General features: G+C 39.7%; 1 protein-coding gene across 1 annotated transcript in view; it reads right to left on the bottom strand.

Annotated features, from left to right (window-relative positions):
* The window catches only part of KDM4C (lysine demethylase 4C), a 371,099-nt gene that overhangs the window by 55,575 nt on the left and 293,589 nt on the right, over positions 1–21,935 (bottom strand). The window contains exon 18 of the mRNA XM_063080305.1: positions 14,167–14,352. Coding sequence (XP_062936375.1) covers positions 14,167–14,352 — 186 coding nt within the window. The remainder of the gene's footprint in view (positions 1–14,166; positions 14,353–21,935) is intronic.

Below are 21,935 nucleotides of genomic sequence, written 5' to 3'. Positions count from 1 at the left end.
GGAGTAAACAAAGTAATACAAATTATTCTTCTTTCACCAAACTTATACAGCAAAAGTCACTCATCTAAATTTGCCTTGTAATAATGAAAGCTTTCTTTGTAAAATTACAAGAGCTAGGTAAAAATCCTCTACCCAGAAAACCTAAATCCCGGGGGCTTTATGAAGAAATAATTGCTTTTACAGCACGAATGCACATGCAGACTCATAAAAGTGTAACAAGTATTTAATTTTCTACATGTCTGTTTATTCACATGTACTTTGATTTCTCATGGGTTTTTAACTACAACTGTAATACAGTGGGAAATGGTGGTAGGCAGTTTCCCAGCATACTGAAGGTCCATTCACTTTAACATCTGTAGAAGAATAACAAACAGATTGCATTAGATACTGAGGAAAAATGAATCCTTTTCCATCTGAATCAAGCTCACCTCAGAGGGAGTGGTCCTGTTTGGTAAGTGAAGAGGACTGGGAAGGAAGAACTGTCTTCAAATGCAGCTAAATGTTTGCTTCATGGCATTAAAGTAGGAACCTCTCAACAGGAAGGCAGCACCTGCTACTTGTTCTGAGCAGTAAGCAACTTATTTCATAAAGAGCAGAGACGAGAGTTCACTGTAAACTGGTGGAGCTGGTAATGGCCCTCTACTGAGCTGAAACCTGACATGAGCTTCTCCTAGAGTCACATCCAATTAGTTGCTAGAGAATGTGTGATTTCCTGGATACCTGCCCCTGAAAGCTCTGCCTTGTTCTTTTTTTTTTTTTTTAAAGATGACCAGTGAGGGAATCTTAACCCTTGACTTGGTGTTGTCAGCACCACGCTCAACCAGTGAGCTAACCGGCCATCCCTATATAGGATCCAAACCCATGGCCTTGGTGTTATCAGCACCACACTCTCCTGAGTGAGCCACGGGCCAGCCCTACCTTGTTCTTTTTTTATTTCAGGAGTTCTTCAGTCTTCTTGGATGGCAAAAGCAAAATTTGGAGAAAACAATAGACACTATCCCAATCATTCAGAGCAGGATCTGTGTGTGTAAAAATTAACAAGCAGATTCTAAAATTTATATGAAAAGGAAAAGGACCTAAAATACTAAGAGCAATCCTGGGGGGAAAAAAGAATGAAGTTAGAGGATTTACAATTGGAGGAAATAAAATGAGAACAAAATTGCATTTATGCAACAATAAGATAATACGAAAATTTATTTTAAATCACCTCTGATGCGAAATTTTAAACAGGGACACAGGATATCATTATACGGTACTCCTGCCTATAATGTTTTGACTCTCAATTACAGTTGGCGAATGGGTTAAAAGTACCTAAAATAGAAGCAATAATTTTCTTACTAAAACAAGGTAACTCAAAGCAAAATAGACTAATTAAATATATTAAAAAGTTATCTATACCACCAAGAGGAAAAAAGCCCAGGTAAATCATGAAACCACCTAAGGTAAGCCAAGCCAAGGTCTCGAGTTAGAAAAACGACTACTAAAACAGTACAGTCCACAAAATGCCAAGTGCTCTGACTGTGAAGATTGGTTAGTTCTGTAACTTTTGAAGACTGTTCAACCTCTCTGAAGTTCAATTTCATCATCTGTAAAATGGGTAGGATTGTTGTACCTACCACACTAGTTACTCTGAAGATCAAACAAGATAAGTGCTATGTATGAAAGCACACAGTAAGCAACTATAGAAGACATTATACAAATCTTAGCTGTTATTATTACTTTTATAACCCTTCACAATGCTTTAAATTGACACACTACCCCCAACAAAAGAGGGTGGTCACCTTGAGCAGGAAACAAAATTAGGGTGAAAGAGACAACTGTGTTTATAAAGACATACTGCTTATATGAGGTGGGAGAGAGAGAGAGAGAGAACACAAACTTCCTAGGTTTCTTTGAATTTCAGGAGAAATAGCCAAAGAAACAGTGGAAGGAAAATCAGAGAAAAGCCCACCATAACCATAGCAGGAGTAGTGCAGAATCTGGCTATCTCACCAGTGTTAATCAAAGGGAATAAATAAACAAAGGCTTTAAAGTCCATCATTAATCAGGCAAGCTAATATCCATCTGTCAGTTTGTCTAGTGTTAACTGAGTGAATCTCTGTATCCAGAAAATACTGTGTCAAAAATGCATTTAATACACCTAACCTACTGAACAGCATAGCTTACTTAGCCTAGCCTACATTAAACATGCTCAGAACACTTACATTAGCCTACAGTTGGACAAAATCATTTACACAAAGCCTATTGTATGCTAAAGTGTTGAATACCTAGTGTAACTTATGGAATACTGTACCTGAAAGTGAGAAACAGAACGGTTTCACACCATCTTAAAGTTGAAATGAGTCAAACCATCAAGTCGGAGACTGACTGTATATCATGTTTGTTGAAAGCGGTCATATAATATAGACCTAGAAAGTAGCCTTTTAGATAGAAATGTTGGAAGTTATTTAATTTGATTGCCTTTTCTATTGCTTGCACTTAGTCTTAAAAATTATACTTTCACTACATTTTGTCAGTACCTATGGATTTCATTATGACTATGGCATCTAATTACTGTTTTCTACATGAAGGAATTGAAAATCCTGCCTCATGCTTTACAAAATGCTGGAATGTCAAATACACTTTGCTGTTGTATGTCTGTTGACATATTCCATTTACATTTTTCTACTGTATCCAAGGTGCTTGACTATAACACTAATGCTAAAATACAAGATTAGTGTCACTACTTAATTTTCTTAACAAGCTCTTAGATGGTACTGCAAGCCTTAATTATTTTTTAAAAAGAGTAAAAGTTGCTGAAAAGCTTAAAATCTTCTGTTAACCAAAAAATATTAATTCTGTAAAAAAGTGAGTATGTGTTTTACATGAACACACATTTTACCTACGCTAAAAACGTAACCAGAAAAGTGGTCCCTGGAGTGAAAGATTTGATTTTTTCCCCAGTAAGGTAGTCTTGAAGTTGCCCGTGTAAATATTTCTTACTGCAGTTGGCCCTTCACAGTGCAACCCTGGTCTGCTGACTGGCTCCCTGGTTCTGCTGGGCACTTACTTCATGCTAGAAATGACAGAGCCAAGTAGGAAACACAACGCTGACGAGTTTCTCCTGGGGATTCTGATAAGTCTGCTTTTGTCATAAAAACCAAACACCCATGCCAAAATGCAGTGTTTTTCTTGAAAAAAAAAAAAAATTTTTTTAATCAGGTTTAATTTGCTGTAAAACAAGGCCAGAATATAAAGGTGAGTCGAATATTCTTTCCTGTGAAGCCATGTTATTCCACATAGAACTAAAACTATTACATTTTATAAAAGTTCTGTCTTGTTATGACAGCAATCAAGTTAGTCTTTTAATTTTCTTTCTGAAATACCAAAGCACTACTATTTAACAAGTTTTTATTTTAACATGTGAAAAATTTTTAATGAAAAATGCAGACATATTGCTGTAGTCACTTTTAACCATATAGAAGTGTTAATTCCCTTCATTACAGTTAATTTTTAAAGCTGTATCTATTTTTATTAATTTCTCCATGCACCCACATACATTTCAGAGCAAATAAAAGTTGTTGAGGGTGACAAGACACGCAGTGTCAGCTATTTCCAGAATAAAGGAAAGAAGGGTAGCTGTAGAAAGATCTTCCAAGTTGCTTCCCAAACATGTTTAGTTAGTACCATGAACGAAGCCACAATGGTTCTCTCCAGAAAACTGATTTTAATTTAAAGAATATTATGGCAGCAGCCCCTCTTCTCTGAATGTTTTATGTTGAATAATATGAAATTGCTGATATTCACCCAACTTCAACCTAAAAAACAGCAATTTCATATGTTCATCCTAGTATGTATCATCCAACCTCCCATCAGTATACATCAGGGATTTAAGATCTGGGTAATTCTCTTGAGGAGACTTCGGCGTGGTTCAGAGTGGAAACAGTCAAGAGGCTGGGCAGAAATCTGAATGCAGGACTGCCTGGTGCCAAGACTGTTTTGACTGTATTGCCCCCCACGATACTGGCTACTCCTGAACCTCTCCAGTACATTGACACTTCATGTATCCAGAATTATCAGAGAAGTAACACCCCTTTGAAAGTAATTTCCCAGACTTTTGAGACATATAGAAGCTCATCAAATGAAATTGATTGTATTTTATTAGCACACATAGTCTAGAGCACAACCATTTTTATAGTAATCTTCCAAAATTATTTAAAACTTTCTTCCCTTCTTTAACAGAGTATGCCAGGGCTGTTGTGAGCCCCTCAGATCCCCTTTCAGGACTGCAGGACTTATTTTTCCAGGTTCTGAAAGTGCTACTTGGTGAAATCCCTCGGCATCAGCCCTCTCTGGAAACTGCCCTTGGCTGGAGAGCTGCCTCCTGCTGCTGACACCCTTTCCCAGAGCAGCCTGCACCCAGTGATTGGTGGATGAGGAAGGATAAGCCCCCACCCACCAAGGGCCATCTCAGATTTGGAGCAGCCTGTAGTGCCAGCTGAGGCCTTTGTCGAGATCTCATTGCACCCCAACTTCTCCCTCTGCCTAACCCTGCTTCCTCCCCTTCCCTCCCCTCCCTCCCTCCAGCTGATGATCTCAAGAGCACTTCCTAATAAACCTTCTGCCTTAGACTCTGCTTCCCAGGGAACCTGCTACACCACTACCATAAACAGGCCTTGCTGGTCTGGACCAGGGTGGCATCGTCATGTGGTCCTCTGTCTTAAGCGATTCCAGGAGGTTTTCACTTCTCATCAACCTCTTAATTTTTTTCTCACTGCACTGTGCTTACTATGCTTATCCTTCACTTCTTACTGATGTTGGTGTGCTTCCATTTTCCAGCATTTCTACTTCTAACTTGCTAAATCTAATGAGGATATGTGAATTTTATTTACAAAGACATTATATAGGCTCTGAGGTAAGACCTAGAAAGCTCCATTATGATTAAAAGGCATATACATACCACTTTATGCCATATATTTAGGTTGCTTTGGTCGTTCGTTGTTTAAGTCTGGTTTATTAAGTTGACCTTCAGACAGCTGAAGCTGTTGAACAACACATCTGGTACTCAAAGCTCCACACAGATGACTGTTAACACTCATATTAAAAATGCTTAAGGCCTCAGGCTCCAAGATGGTTTCAAAGGTTATTTCTGGGCTCTTTAGGCCCTTAGGCAGCAAGCATTGTCTATTTGCAAAACAAGTAACGCATCCCATACTTATGTACTAAATAAACATATGTACTAAAAGTTTTGAGGTGCATTGGGTGTTTCTGGGAAGTACATCTGAAATAATGTCCACTTACTCAATCAGATTAAAGTATAAGAAATCAGGGTGTGGGAAGGGTAGTACTGTAAAGGCAGAGATATTCTTCTCATCAACCTGGGAACTGACCCAAAATGAGGATGTGGCTTTGCTGACCCTAAGTCTGATTCAAGAACTGATGGTTTGCAAACTTTTCCTTAAATGGAAAGGCCCAGATTGTTAAAAGTAAATTCTTCCAGAATGGAGATATAAACTCCATATAAAGAGTAACTGTGTTGGGAAAATAGAATAGTTTGGTCACGGCCCTCACCTCGGGTCCAGTTGGGTATGACTCAGCATGTCCATTGTAAGCAAATTTTGTGTGTGTGGAGTTAGTGTGCATGTGCGCCAATGCATCTTTTTAGTTTTGTTGCTATTCGTGTATTTTTTAGAAAGAGAGAAAGAGAGAGAGAGAAGGAGTTTTTAGTGAAGCCGGTGGGCAGGCATCTGCCTCGGGTGGCCAGCGCAGCCATGCTTTCCAACCTATGGCTCCAAGGAACTTTTGGCCAGTTACCTAGTTCATATACCTGCATGAAGGTGTCTGGTGACCCAGCCTGGCGTGTGTTGGGTCTGGTGACCCAGCCTGACGTATGAAGGGTTTGTGACCCAGTCTGTGAATGGGCTTGCGGGGTCTGGGAGCTCCAGAACTAGCCCTCGCTCAACCATCGGCCCAGTCGGTGCAGGATTACTGGCAGGTAGAAGAGCCTGACAACTAGCGTGGTCGCCTAGCTTTAGAACTGGCGTCATGAACAGGATTAAGGGAGCTAGACAATTGGCACTGTGAGCAGGATTCCAGGCCTTAGCCTAGCCAGACAAACTGTATGCTAGCAAAATATGGCTTTATTCAGATCCAGTACCAGCCAACCCTGTATAAACAGTGTAGCAGCTGGATAGCTCTGCTAGGAAATGACAGGCAGGAGCAATACCACACCAAGGTATTCCACTTCCACTCTGTCTTGCATGGTCTCTGCATTCTGATTAGATTCTGTATCCTTGGCTGATTAAAATTGAAACCTGCACTGGGGGTATCTGCTTGTCTTCCCACATATTCAAAAACCTCTCGAAACACTTTACTTAGCCTCAGAAGTGGGTCTGTAATCACTGCAGCTGGGGCCAGAAGTGGGACTGGCACAAATACTCTCCCCAAGTGCCCAGGTTTTGAAAGGGATCTGACAAAAGGGAAAGGACATAAGGTCAGCCGGAGGTGGCTCAATGGAGGCAGAAGAGCCTTTGGCCCAGACTGTGATCACCATGGTCATTGTGGGGAGTAGGAAGTGTCGGCAGAACTTTTCCTCTGCGCCGCACCAGCAGGTCCAGCAGAAGGGAGGACAGCCCGATGTAGGACTCCCTAGCTCTCCCTGAGTGCACTAGCTAAGAAGGTGAGAATAAATGGGATTCCCAGAGGGAACTAAGCGAAGAGCATGGGGATTTGCTGTAGATCTTAAGTTCCACTGACAGAAAGCATAGGGGAGAAAAGCTTTCTGCTCACTGACCTAATCCTTCCTATGGCAATGGCTAAAGAAATGGCAGCAGGAAAGCAAACTGAGGAGTATTGAACAGAGCTCAAAAATTTGGAATGGGATACATTTAATTTTCTTACCAAAATTAAGGAAAAGCTCTATCTTCACTGGCTTTACCTGATAAAATGAACTAAGAAAAGACTGGTTCCAAATGTAAATATTCTAAAAGGTCTGTGCTAAATATTTCTCCTCCCAGGCAAACCTGACATTAACTTTCTACCATCTGGGATATATGTACTGAGATCTCAAGAAAACACTTGTATTGTTAGAAAGGTGAGGACTTCTTTTTTAAAATGTATGCTAGATTTAGGAATATTGATCATATTTAGGCCTGAATCACTGTATTGTTCTTGTTTTTTAAAATCCTTGCTAAGAATTCTTTACCTTTGCTATTCTCAGAATGCTCTCTCATTTTTTCAATAATACCAATGCAAATTCAGCAGGCCATTTGGAAAAAAAACAAAAAAACATCAAAAACTTATGTAGAAGAAGTCAACCATGTACAAATACCACATAATCATGTGCAAGTAAGAGAAGAGTACAGTTGGTCATAACAAACTTTATTGAACAGAATGTTAGTTAGCAATATCCAAATTGTTAAAGGAAAAACAACCACCAAACTAATCCCATCACCAGTGAAATACAAAGACACCAAGGATCTGGGAGACAAGGGTGAGGGTTTGAGCAAATAACATTGTTCAGATCACTGTTAGATAAGTGTTAGCTGCATTCTGGTTCCCTTTATGAAAAGGATGAAAGAGAAACTAAAAGGAGACAGAATCAAGCCATGGAACTGAGCTCTAGGCTAAGTGAGAGAAAATAAATAGAAAGCAAAGGATGGATTCAATCCATAGCTGCGTTTGATGTATCAGCCCTGGTGAAGCCAGGGCAAGCTCAATGGCATTGGAGGGCCACTCTGAAGGGATGCAAAACCCTCCCTTGTAATTTGTTCTCAATTGCTTGGTTGTCTCCTGGGGTCCTTTCTCTCTCTCCCTTCCCCACCACATCTGATTTACCGAGGCCTCTAGGTCTACCTCCAAAGGGTCTCCAGAATCAGGATGCTGCTCCTCATCCCCGTGCTATGGCCACTGTGGAAATCCAGTTCCCATCTCCTCCCACCCGTGCTGGGGCATCAGCTTCCTGCACCTACTCAATCCCTTCTGCTTTCTAATCCAGCTTCCGCTCTGCCTCAAGAGGAAGCTTCCTGATACTGTCCTGCACATAAACCTCCTACAGGAGACCATCCACTACAGGATTAAGTAGAACTCCCTTAAGTTTTGCCTAAAGCACTGGCAAAGAAGTCAAAGTAATCACCTGAGGCACATGGATGAAGACAATCTATGGAGCTGTGTCTGGGTGAAACAAGACTTCCAACAGCCTCTCCTGCCTGGTCTCAGCACAATCAATCCCTCTTCACGTGTGCAGGCACGTGTGCAGGCACGTGTGCAGGCATGTGAAATAGCTATTAGGGAACTTATGTTTGCACCTAACCAAGGGAGGGACTGAGTGAGTCTTGCCCCTGGGAGGCCTCCCAAAACAACCTCCTCCTTACCATGACCCATCTTCTGCCCTCACTTCATCCCTAAAAACAGATCCTAGTTTAGTTACCCAAGCTCATTTCCCTAACTTGAAGAAGGGATATGATTTTTTCATTTTAATTCAAGGACTTATAAAAAGGGGGTTCCACTATACACAAAGACTTCACTCCCTGATTACCTGACCTACTTCTCCAGCTTCATCTTGCTTCTCTCCACGTCTCCCTGACTTCTCTATAACACCCACAAGTCCTACCCTAATCATAGTGAACTCTTCAACCTTCCTCAGACATGCCAGGCCTCTGCAGAAGCTTGTGCACATGCTGCTCTTTCTGCTCAGAACAGCTTCACTACTCTTATCTCCACTTTCCTTTTAGAACTAGCACACCTCTCTTGCTTCCTCTTGCTATGTGATCTGCTTGCACCTATCAGCTGCCTGCCACTTTCAACCATGAGTAGAAGCAGCCTGAGGCCTGTGCCAGATGCAGCTGTCCCAGAATTGTAAGCCAAATAAACCTCTGTACTTTATAAATTACCCAGTTTCAGGTATTTCTGTTATAGCAACATAAACAGACTAATACAGAAAATTGGTACCGAGGAGTGCGGTGTTGCTATATAGATACCTGAAAATGTGGGCACAGCTTTGGAACTGGGTAATGGGCAAAGGTTGGAGGAGTTTGGAGGACTTAAAAGAAGAAGAAAAAGAGGAAGGAAAGTTTGGAACATTTTATAGACTGGTTAAATGATTGTGACCAGAATGCTGATAGAAACACTGACAGTAAAGACCATGCGGATGATGAGGTTTCAGATAGAAATGAGGAACTTATTGGGAACTGGACAAAAGATAGCCCTTGCTACACCACAGCAAGGACTTTGGCTGCATTGTGTCCATGTCCTTGGACTTTATGGAAGGTGGGACTTAAGAGTTGAGAACCAGAATGCTTGGTGGAACAATTTCTAAGCTTAGAAGTAGATAAATTTGTTTACAGGTTCACAGCTGGAAGGACTTTTGCTTTTGGTCTCAGATGAGACTTTGGACTTTGGACTTTTAAGTTGGTGCTGGAGCAAGCTAAGACTTTTGGGACTGTTGGGATGGAATGATTATACTCCAACAGTGAACATGCAGAAAAAGAAATCAAGAAAGCTAGCCCATTTACAATAGCTGCCAAAAAAGTACAATTCTTAGGAATAAAGTTAACCAGGATGTGAAAAATCTCTATGAAGAGAACTACAACCACTGTTGAGAGAAATTAAAGAGGACACAAGAAGATGGAAAGATATCCCATGCTCTTGGATTGGAAGAATAAACATTGTGAAAATGTCCATATTACCCCAAGTGATCTACAGATTCAATGCAATCCCCATCAAAATTCCAATGACATTTTTCTCAGAAATGGAAAAAACTATCCAGACATTTATATGGAATAACAAAAGACCATGCATAGCCAAAGCAATCCTGAGCAAAAAAAAATAAAGCTGGAGGCATAACACTACCTGACTTTATACTACAAAGCTATAATAACCAAAACAGCATGGTACTGGCATAAGAACAGACTCAAGGATCAATGGAATAGAAGAGAGAACCCAGAAATCAATCCATACATCCACAACCACCTTATCTTTGACAAAGGCAGCAAGTCCACACACTGGGGAAGAGACTGCCTCTTCAACAAATGGTGCTGGGAAAACTGGATATTCACATGTAGGAGAATGAAACTAGACCTATACCTCTCACCATATACCAAAATCAACTCAAAATGGATTAGAGAATTAAATATAATACTGAAAGAATAAAACTCCTTAAAGAAAACATAGGGGAAACACTCCAGGAAGTAGGAGTGGGTACAGACTTCATGAATAGGACCCAAAAAGCACAGGCAACTAAAGGTAAAATAAACAAATGGGATTATATCAAACTAAAAAGCTTCTGCACAGCAAAAGAAACAATTAACAGAGTTAAAAGACAACCAACAGAGTGGGAGAAAATATTTGCAAAAACATACATCAGACAAAGGATTAATATCCAGAATATACAAGGAACTCAAACAACATTAAAAAAAAAAAAAAAAAAAAAAGATTAAAAAACGGGCAAAGGAGCTGAATAGGCATTTCTCAAAGGAAGATATACGAATGGCCAACAGACACAGGAAAAAATGCTCAACATCACTCAGCGTCCAGGAAATGCAAATCAAGACCACTTTAAGATACCATCTCACTCCAGTCAGGATGGGTAATATCCAAAAGACTGAGAATGGTAAGTGCTGGTGAGGTTGTGGAGAAAAAGGAACTCTCATACACTGTTGGTGGAGCTGCAAAATGGTGCAGCCTTTATGGAAAATGGTATAGCGGTTCCTCAAACAATTACAGATAGATTTACCATATGACCCAGCTATTCCACTGCTGGGAATATACCCAGAGGAATGGAAATCATCATGCCGAAGGGATACCTGTACTCCAATGTTTATTGCAGCACTATTTACAATAGCCAAGAGTTGGAACCAGCCCAAATGTCCATCATCAGATGAATGGATAAGGAAACTGTGGTGTATCTAGACAATGGAATACCACTCTGCTATAAAAAAGAATGAAATACTGCCATTTGCAACAACATGGATGGACTTAGAGAAAATTATAGTAAGTGAAACAAGTCAGGCAGAGAAAGAGAAAGACCACATGTTCTCACTTATTTGTGGGAGATAAAAATAAATAAATAAACACAAACAAACAAAGGAGGGGGGAGAAGACACAACAATCACAACAATGCCTTGAACTTTTTAAGACAAGTGAACATATATGATGCAGGAGGGGAGGGGAGAGAAGAAGGGGGGAAGAGGAATGGGTCATGAAAATCGACTATGATGTATATTGAGAAGTTAAAATCTTTAAGAACTCTAAAGCTAACTATTTTTTCAAATACTAACCTTTGTGACTACAAAGTATGCTTACTATGCCTGAAGGAATAGTGCATTATAATAAATCAGATGAATTTTTATACCATTATCCAGAATGATTTTATGCCCAAAGTTCACCAACAATGAACAAAATGGTATATTTAAAATAATATATGGCACGAATGGAATAGTAGAATTTGCCTTAAGATGGTCTTTTTGGATACATAAAGCAAGTAATTGAGAGAAACAGAAAAATAAGGGAATCAAACCCTAAAGTGAGTAAAAATGGGAATCCTACTGAAGCAACAGTAAGTTTATAATTCATTTCACCTAAATTGCACAGGCACCCTCCTCTACTCTGTAAAACAATGGGGTCAGGCTGCCAAGGTAGCCTGAACTTTATTGTATTATTTTCACTCCTATGAGTGAAATTGCCCATTACTCTCAAATAATCAAGGCATGGTTGAGAACACAGACAAATCACACTGAGCATATCCCCTAGCACTCATAGTTTACACAAAGAAAAATATTTGAATGAACATGAACTTTTCTATGCTTGAAAAGGAAAGAAGATTTAATGTAACGGAGGCAATCACTATGCTGTTAACCAAAGTTGCCAGGTTCTACAAATTCCTCTGGTTAGTTCCCAAACATTTTGAGACAGGAATCCATACTTGGAGTCTAATTGAAGAAGGATGGATAAGTAATAGCTACCGGGACTATATTTCAGAAATCCAGTGTTGATAATGCTTCCCCCTAGAGAGCTTAGCAAAGGCAATCTATGAACACTAAAATTTTTCCCTCATAAGGAAAAGCTGCCACATTTAATTGTGTAAATTATATGATGTCTTCCCCACTCTTTACAAAGTATATCAAGCTCAAAGTAGATCTGTAGGGGAGAGTAGTTTCTAAATCACCTCAAAGTCAAATATTTTCTTTTTCACCTTCATTTATGAAACACATTAGTAACATAAGCCCGACTGAACCACACATCAGCGTTAAGAGGAATGAAGTCCTGATTAAACACCTGGATCTCTTTAATAGCAACTACAATATAATCATCAGTAACCACATAGTTTTGGAATATTAAATTGGGAGTGTATGATCCCAAGCAAAGCTTTAGATGAACACCTCTAGTACCATTTGAGGTTTGGGGTGTGGAATTCAACAAATAATAGAGTATGAGCTGAAAAGGCATTTACATCCTAGCACCTGCCACTCACGGACTGCATGTATTTGGGCAAGGAATTGAACCTCCCTGAACTTAGGTTTCCTGTCCTTGAAACAGGAAGAATACCACTCATGAGGCCCAGTCCACATAAGATTTTAGCAGCAGCAGCAGCTGCAGTAGTACAAGTAGAAGAAATACTAGTAATACAACTATTATATTTCGAGTGCTTACTCTGTGCCGTGAACTGAAAACACAGTGAAGTGGGATCCCATTTGTTATAGATGAGCAAGCTGAGGATCAGAGATAGGAACTTGTATAAAATTGCACGTTACTGGCAGAATCTAAGTGTGAATACCAACTACTCTGACTCTAAAGGTCATGACCTTATTCACAGCTCAAAATGTGTTCACACGGATCGTCTAATGAGGCACCACCGTAATGTATGTTATTACTATAATTCTTAAAAAGTTGCTAAAATGTATTTTCTGCCGAAAACGTAATACTGCTCTTAGCTAGAACACATCAACTCAGGAAACTAAGGAAAAGACATAAATGCATATGCAACTTGAGATCTGAAACAATGAAAAAATACGGAAAATAACTTTAAAATAGATACGACAGTTGGTGACATCACTGTCTACATTTGCTCATTCACACATATCTGTACAGAGTCCCAATCCACAAAAGTCAAATATCTCTCAAGATGCCAGTGGAAATTGCTGGAATCATTACAAAGAGCTAGGAGATTTGTTGTGTCTGGGTCATGGCTCCACAAGCCAATACTGAGGACTTGGCAGGCTGCGCACAAGAGGTTATTGGAGACACATGACAAGCATGTTAGGCTGCAAATAGCCTGTAGCCAAGTCTCCCAGGGATAACAAAGAACAGCAGGTTAGCAAATCATACATAGCATCTATACAATGCCTTTGCCTCCTCTTTGGCAGCCAAAAACAATTATGGTCAATTGAAAAGCTAACAAAAGCATATCAACTATCTCTACACTCTCATAATTTTTCTAAGCATTTAAAATTATTCACCAAGGACAAGTAAACTAGATTATAGGTAAGTTCACCTGTTATTTGGTTGCAAACACTTTTCCAAGAAATAAGTTCAGTCCTGAGTGAAATGGAAAAGGCAAAAACACATTGACCTCTGTACTTCCCTTCCACATTTCTATTTTTCTATGAGATTGTCCTCACTCCCTCCAGGGCCTTCCTGCTGCACCTTGCTTATCCCACCTCAGGCAGCAAGGCCCCAAAAGTTCCTGGCCATCCTCCCTCTCCCTTTACTGTGTTGCTGCTCTTTGTTTCTTCTAGAAGAGATGAAATAAAACTCCAAGACCACAGTGTACAGTTGCAAAGAGTGTTCACTGCATAATCTCAGGTGGTGCTTTTCACATCACTCTCCTCTTCCCAGAAATGACCTTCCCCTCGCCCTGGATATGTGTAGTTCACAATCTATACAACTGCACTCAGCAGCCCTCTGCACAGATCCAAAACCACAGTAGGACTAAAGAATTTCGTTCATCCCTCTGTTCATTCACTCTTTCAACTCAATAAATATTTGTTGCAGCTACTGTGCCCCAGACACTGACAGGTCCTTGCCAAATACCAGTAGACGATAATGTACAAGCCCTGCCCTCAAGGAGCTCACAGTCTGGCCATGTCAACAATGAGCAACATCACAGAGTAAAGCATTCTAGGCCAGAGGGGTGCACAGGAGGGAACCCTGATGCAGTCTCGGCATCAGGGAAGGGAGAGCAGGCCTTACCACATTTGAGTTGATCTTATGTCGAAAGCACGTGATGTTCACCACGTAAGGCCAATCATCGGGCTCCATCAGCACCCCAGCAGCATGGGCGCACGTGACATGGAAAGAGGCCGGGCAGCGGCCATAGGAACACTGGATGCAGGCTCCTGAGACCTTCTTAACTCGGTGTCTGCAGAAGATGCATTTCTGGAGAGATAAAACAGAGAAGAACATCAATTCATACTCTATAACTCAGCCCATTTCCACACTTCACAGAATAATAGCTATTAGGGACGGAAAAAACTGATTACACCAACAAGTCCCAACCCTCCGGGGGCCCAAGCAGCCAAAGCATCTGTGGCAACATAATCTGCTTACTTTAAAGGAAACACACTTCCATGGCCACACACTACCAGACATCTGTTCAAGCACTTCTTGTGGTTAGGGAAGTCAAAGTTTTGCACATGCTCCTCCAGGCACAGAGCTCAGGAAAAGGCCCCAAGGGTGCTCTTGTGAATCACGCATGAATGCTGAAGCTACTTCTGTTCTATCTCCTGAATAGCAGAGCTTTCTGGACATGGAGAGACAGAATACAGGCTTCAAGGACAGGCACATACACTCCTAAATGAGATGAGGTCTTCAAAAACACCCAAATGGCATACAGATGGGCTAAGTTTTCCATTTACAAGGAAATGAGAAGTGTTAAATGGTCCAATGTGGAAACCAGGAGCTCAAGTGTTTAATAATCCAAATCTGAACCCTTCATGACTGACACAAAAAATATGCCTCCCAAAGTGAGAAAATTGAAAATCATCCCAAAGGGCATCATTTTGTTGACTATCTATAGCTGATGATGCCTGGGGAAGAGAAAATGAAAATAAAAACAGCAATAATGATTACCACAATTCAAAAATTAAATTGCATACAATTAGCCCTAAACATTATCAGTACATTTGTTACGAGAGATAGTGAAAATCAAACAACCTCACAAAATGTAAGATTTGTGAACTAATACTTGAGGGTTAGGAAAAAACTGTTTTTGAACAACATAAGTTCAGGTTTGGAAAGCAGAAGAAACAGAATGAAAGCTCTGCAATCTGATCAAAGGTTGGCGCAACTCCTCCTCTCACAGGTACATTTTCTTCCTGGTACAAAAAAGGCACTTAAACTCAATGACTTTAGGGGACTGTAATACTTTCTCACAGATCTGCAAGAATCAATGTGCACTTAACTTCTCATCTTTGTCTTCACATTTGATCAGCAACTCGGTTTTACTGATTCAGTTTCTTAATCTTACTCTGATCTCTCTCTGCCCATCTACACCAACTTCCACGGCCTCCGCCCCTGGTGTTTTGCCCAGCATAGTAAAAGCCTCCTATCTTTCATTTCATTCCATTTCAATTCACCTTCCCCAGGGCTGCTGAGTGATCTCTTTACAACATAAGTACCCATGTCGCCACCACCCTGCTTAATATCCTTCAATGGCTTCTCCACATTTCCAAGTCATTCCAGAGAAAAAAATAAAAATAAAAATAACAGCATGGGATGGAAGAGCAAAGCTTATAAAAGACCCTTCATGGTCCACTTGAGCAGTTTTATCTCTTACTAGTCTCTTTAAGGGCCCAATACTGCAGGCACTTACCTGATTTCTCTATACATCCAGATTTGATGTGCAAGTAAACACTTTTAAGAGGGGTTGAGGATGTGGCTTAGCTGATTAAGAAACCACACACACACACCCTCCACACACAGAGCATCACAGAACTAAAACCAGACCCAATCTGCATGAAAGCATTACTTTATCTTATCTTTGTATCTTTGGAAATCGTTGGTATCAGTTTCAAAATGTTCTTGGTAATTCTTGGTATTCTGGTATCTTTACCAATTCCAATCATTTGAAAGGTCATGACAGGCATAAGAGTAAAAACTTGTATCAAGAGCACAAGGAATAATCAGACAATCTTTGAAGAGCCTAATTATACAACATAGAGATAAGTGTCTGAGTAAGTTCATATACTGACAGATGTATTAAAGGCAAAAATGTTTCCTATTTTCCTAATTAAGTAGGATCTTTTAAAAGGTAGGAAAGAGTGCTGTGATCCAACCAATTATAGAACTGGTATCTCCCAAACTCTGCTATCATTAACTTCCTCATTACACTAAGGCCCTCCAAAAAGAGGGAAGGAAACAGAGAGACACTTAATCCCAATGGGGATTCAAACCTTCACATCTAAGAAGGGACATGTCCTCTCTCCGGAGAACCACAAGTTGTAATTTCTAAGGATAGAACCACAGTATCCTTAAAAAGGCAATCTAACTGTAGACTGTTGTAATTCAATGCTTTGGAAATGTTTATTTACTGAGTTGAGAAGTGTGACTTAAACATCACACAGGTTCTTGCACAGAGAGAGAACCCCATGAGACCTACCAGAAAGCCATTCTAAATGTACACTGTAGTAGAGTCTACACAGTATTTCCGACCCCCATTTCATTTGCTTGCTGCTAACCCAGTTTTTCTCCACTCTGGCTGAAACATCTGCCCCAATTTGACACCTACACATATCTAAGCTACAGAATCTAATCCAGTAGGTCAAAGACACCTAAGACAAATAAGACACTTCTTAGGCATGTTACAATGGAGTAAGTGCTATGAGAGAAGTAGGAACAAGATGCTATATGGAATTAGAATGACTGGCACAATGAGCCATGCTTGGGGGCAAAGGAGGGAAGAAGGTTTTAAGAAAAGCAAAGACTGGATCAAGATGGTAAACTCAGACACTTCTACCACTTACCCAGTCCCAAACACTAAGTAAATATATAGGAAAAAGAATGAAACCGTAATAGCACTGACAAACAAGAGAGTGCAGTCAGAGGACCAGAAAATGTGTGGAATTCCTAAACCATGAGAAACAGATGGAACTAGATCAACAGAGAAACCAAAGTAGATATGTACTAATCCAAAATGAGAACAGGGAAAGGCTATCCAGGAGTAAGAACAGCTCTCTGCTCAAATGCTTCAAAGATACTCCAAACCAAGAATTCACAATTAAAAGAGGAAACTCTAAGTCAACATGAGCTAATTACTCTATTTTAAAACAGTGCACTTAGAAAGTTTGCAACACTATGCTTCTAAAGGTTCTTACACATACTAAGAATTGATAGGCACTGCTCCAGGACAGCTGGGTTAGTTAAGGTTTTCCCTATCCCTGGCCTACTGAGACACTGAGGATTCTGCCTTTGGAATAAACCCTTGAGAATTACCAGGAAAACAAAGTGAAGAATATGCCAGGGCAGAACTCCTACCTCATATGAGGGTTGAAGTTGGAGGGGGAAGTAGGAAAAACCCTGAATCAAACCCCCAACTTCCTCAAGGTGAATGGAGTTTAGGTATAAAAATATGTAATAAATTAAAAAACAAAATTAAAAAGATGTGTGTTTGGTGGGGAAGAGAACGAAAAGATAACGTTAGAGAGCACTAGACTCCAGGGAGCTGGTTGCCCAGCAAAAGTCTGTTAGTAGGTATCTCTCAGGGGACAGTTCTGGCAAGACTAATGCAAAGAATGGAAGTAAACACCTGAAAGACAAAGCTACCCACTGCTGGACCAGTCCCATGGCCTGCCCTGCCCCTGTCTTCATCAGCAGGTGGGGTGATCTGTCCTGATCTGAATCTGAATCCTGTGATCTGAACCAGCATTCACCAACAAGAAAAGCAGATTCACATTTAGGCTGAGGAAAGAAAAAGTACACCTAAGATGTAACAGACTCTTTAAAAATGAAAAACATTTGAAGAAAGCCAATGCCATAAAAGAGAACTGTTCTAATTAATAAATAGAATAACAACATCTAAGGAGTCAGGTAAGTGGAAACAGAAGATGAATCTGAAACAGGTACAGTGCATATCATAAGAGACTCCAAAATATATCCCATCAATTAAAAAAAAAAAAGTAACAAGGACACAGTCAGCTCTAAGAATTTTTAAATATTATTGTCAAAAAAACCAAGATGTGCTGAATATTGGAATGGATACCACTAAAGATCAAATTAGCAACTGGAAGATGAAGCCTAGAGATTGTATAGTCATAGAAGATCAGAAAGGAGGAGGATGGAACGCAAATGCTAAGCAACACAGAAAAGATTCAGATGTTCCCTAATCCTTCTAAATGGCATTCCTGAGGAACAGAAAAAGAGAAAATAATAGAAATTTTTCAGACCTGAAGGCCCAACAGGTAGGATTAATAAAAATTTTTAAATCACCTAAGCACATTCTATACATATATTAGAACTCAAAATCAAAAGAGAAAATCCCAAAAGTTTCCAGAGAAGAAAAGAGAAATGTCAGATTACTATCAGATTTCTCATCTGCAATAGTGCATGCTAAAAGACAATGAAATGATATTTTCCAACTGCTTCAGAAAAATTTGGTCTACATCCAGCCTAACTATCATTAAACAGTTAAGCCAACATAATGACTTTTTCTTTCCTTTTGTTTCACATTCAAGGATCAGACATATGCATGAAGAAGTGAAGAGCAATCAAAATGTTATACATGTGAACAGGTATAAATGAATATTGACTTTACAAACAATAACGTAATGTCTTCTGGGTTTTAAACATAGAATTTAAACAGATGGCAGTTACAGCATAATAAGGAAGAAGTAAAAAAGTGAATTTAAAATATTCTAACATTCTTGAATTATCTGGGAAAAAGGTAAAAGTACCAATTAACTAATAGTGTGAAAAAAAAAGAATAATAAAAAATAATCCAACAAAAGTCAAGAAAGGAAGAAAACAGAGAACAGGAGTGAGCAAACAGAAAACACATTGTAAATTGGTAGAACTAAATCCAAATACATTAGAAATTTATGTTAAGTTTAAACTTTATTCTTTAGACCACAGTACTTTTTCTTAAAGTGCCTGATAATAAATATTTTAGGCTTGTGGGCCATACAGTCCCAGTTGCAACTACTCAGCTCTGCCATGGTAGCACAAAAGCAGTCACAATAATACATGGGCACGGTGTGTTCCAATAAAACTTTATTTACAACAATGAGCACATGCCCTAGTTTTCAGATCCCTGTTATAGGCCTTGGGCACATATTTGAAATCAATAAGTTGTGAAGTGATTGAATTAGCATTTAAGAAATATCACTCTAGCAGCAAGGAGGATAAAGGACAAACTGACAGGAAAAGAAGTCGTTCGGAAGCCATGGAAATAGTGAAGCAAAGGATGATGAGGACTTGGATAGAGAAGTGGCTGTTAGGAGGAAAGTAAAATGTGAATGTTTATATTCATTACCCTTTGTTGACAGATTCTACATCTTCATCTACATAGTTACTCATCATAAGGATAGTCTGTCTTCTGGGAAAAGAATATCTCTAGCAGCCACCCTTGAGGTCTTAAAATGGATGGGGGTAGGGACAGTACCATATCCTAGAGGGATAACCAGGCAGCTCACGGACAGTAAGATTATAGGGCATTAAAAGGCAGGAATAGTTCACAGAGAGAAGGTCATTCTTCCTACAATTCACTGTTTGTGGTGCCAGTGACCCACTGGGAAAGGAATGAGAAGCCAACTTCTGGATGACAATGAATAAGGGAGGTTCAAGAAGTCAAATGAGGCAGCTAGAGAATCATCACTTTGTATGCTTTAGAATAATGCCAAGGAGGAGTTGATTTGCAGAGAGACCAACATAGCACAAGCAGGAAAATGCTGACACAGAGGACCCTAGTTTGTGACTTCCAGGTGTCATTCACTTTTACATTTTCCCTGTAAGAAAGCTTGGGACATAATAGCTGTTCAGTCAATAATTAAATTAAACTGAATTAAACTGAATCCTTCAAATAAGTAGATTTTGGTCAAGTTACACAGCCTGCTCATCTGTTTCCTCAACAGTGAAAAAAGAATCCCTTGTTATAATCTCTTTTACAGGGATATCACAGCACGCATCAGAATTACCTGGAGACCAGGTTAGAACTCAAATTGCTGGTCCACCCACTACCCCCCAGTTTCAGTACATCTGGGGTGATCACTTGCATTTCTAACAAGTTCCCAGTGATGCAGATGCTCTTGATCCATGGATCACACTCTGAGAACCTCTATGTTACAGGATTAAAAAGTTAAAAAGCATCAATTATTCTGAGAGCCTCCAGTAGAGGGGAATTCAGGAAGTACAATGGTTTTTCCCACCTATTCTTCAGTGTCAAGGGCTGAGAGAATCCTCAGGCGGGTATGATTTATAGAGCACTGTACTTTCTTGGGGGAGTGGATTTCCATACTTATTCCAGTGGCATAGGCCATTAAGGTTACTAATGGATTGAGGAAATAATGAAGTATCTGGCAATGAGGCTTTGGGTATCATTAGATTTCCTTGAGCATACAGCTTGGCAAAGGACATCAAGAAACGATGAGCTGTGAAGGAGTTGGAGCGTCAAAGCACATCACCTTTCCTTTTTTTTCTGTTAATATAAATTGTGATATAATTTTGTTGTTGTTTTATCAGTTTTATGATTCTTTTTTCTCCTATAAATAGGCAGATAATTCCAAAAACAGGTGCAAATGCTCCTTATTTTAATTACTGTTTCCCTATCAGACAAATAACAAGCTAATAGTAATGATACATTAGCTAATTCCTTTTTCCTTTTGTTCTCCAATGACTTTTTCCAAGCACTACACAGCAAGCGAACATTCCCCACTCAAACGGGGAATGCACTGGGCTCAACAGATGTCACTATTATTGTAGAGAAGTCAGAGGATTGAGGCTGGAACCTTCATTTTGCTGCAAGTCCTTAAATACAGGTTTTATAGTAGAATCCTTTTTTAAAAACCCTACCTGTAAGATTTATGTTCTGCTCATCAGCAGTCATTAAGTCAATCACTCATGTCAATACCGGTAAGTGCTAGAAGAATACTGATATAATAATGTTTGAGTTCTACAGCAAGGAGCTTACAGTCTAGTGCTAGGGATGTGTAACAACTTAGCCGGAATGAAAAGTGGAAAGTAACTGCTACCATATGAGAGCAAGATTCAGGAGAAGACAGAGGAGTAGATTAATACCAAGAGAAATCAGTTTACCCAGTGAACTAAAGACACTGAAAAGCAATGTCCCCAGTGCACTGACACCACAGGATTTGGGTTGATGTGAGAGGCAGCAGTTAATATGCAGTTTCACCCCACATGGAACTGTTCTGATCTTAGCAGTCTGAGAATGCTACAAAAAGCACACTTGCCATGAAATGATATGGTAAAACAAATTATGGATATTCATGTAACAGCTCATAACATAGGTCCTCTACCCCTTTCTCCAAAAAAGTTATTTCTGCACTCCGAGTTCAGAGCATTAAAACAAACGACTCATGATGCCAAGTGTGTTGAATTAAATCTTTATTTATGATAGGTATCAGAAGCCATTTATCTCATTGCTCTTTGTTTGCTGACATTCACCATGCAAAAGGTGAGAAAGCTAAGAAAAAGTTAAGTAGCAGGCTAAAAGTGAAAGGGCAGAGAGATGAGCTCAGCTAAGACAAGAGACAGAGCTAGAAAAATGAACTGAGGTGGCAGGGGTTCAGATATGAGGCTACATTTATTCAAAACAAGGCTACAGAGTCATGGCTGGAGCTGAGAAAATGTTACATAAGAATCACTAAAGAATTCTAGAACTGGAAAGGCCATAGCATTTCACACAGCTGACAAATTAGCAAATGACTTTTGAAAAGTACTATGTCAACAACAGTCAGGCTTTGTTTTATTTTGGATCAATAGATAGACTGCAAGGAAGATCACCAAATATG

This window comes from Cynocephalus volans, chromosome 16 (assembly GCF_027409185.1).
Source record: "Cynocephalus volans isolate mCynVol1 chromosome 16, mCynVol1.pri, whole genome shotgun sequence".
Classification (NCBI taxonomy): domain Eukaryota; kingdom Metazoa; phylum Chordata; class Mammalia; order Dermoptera; family Cynocephalidae; genus Cynocephalus; species Cynocephalus volans.
Note: the sequence above shows the minus strand (reverse complement) of the source record. Positions and strands in the feature narration are given on the sequence as shown.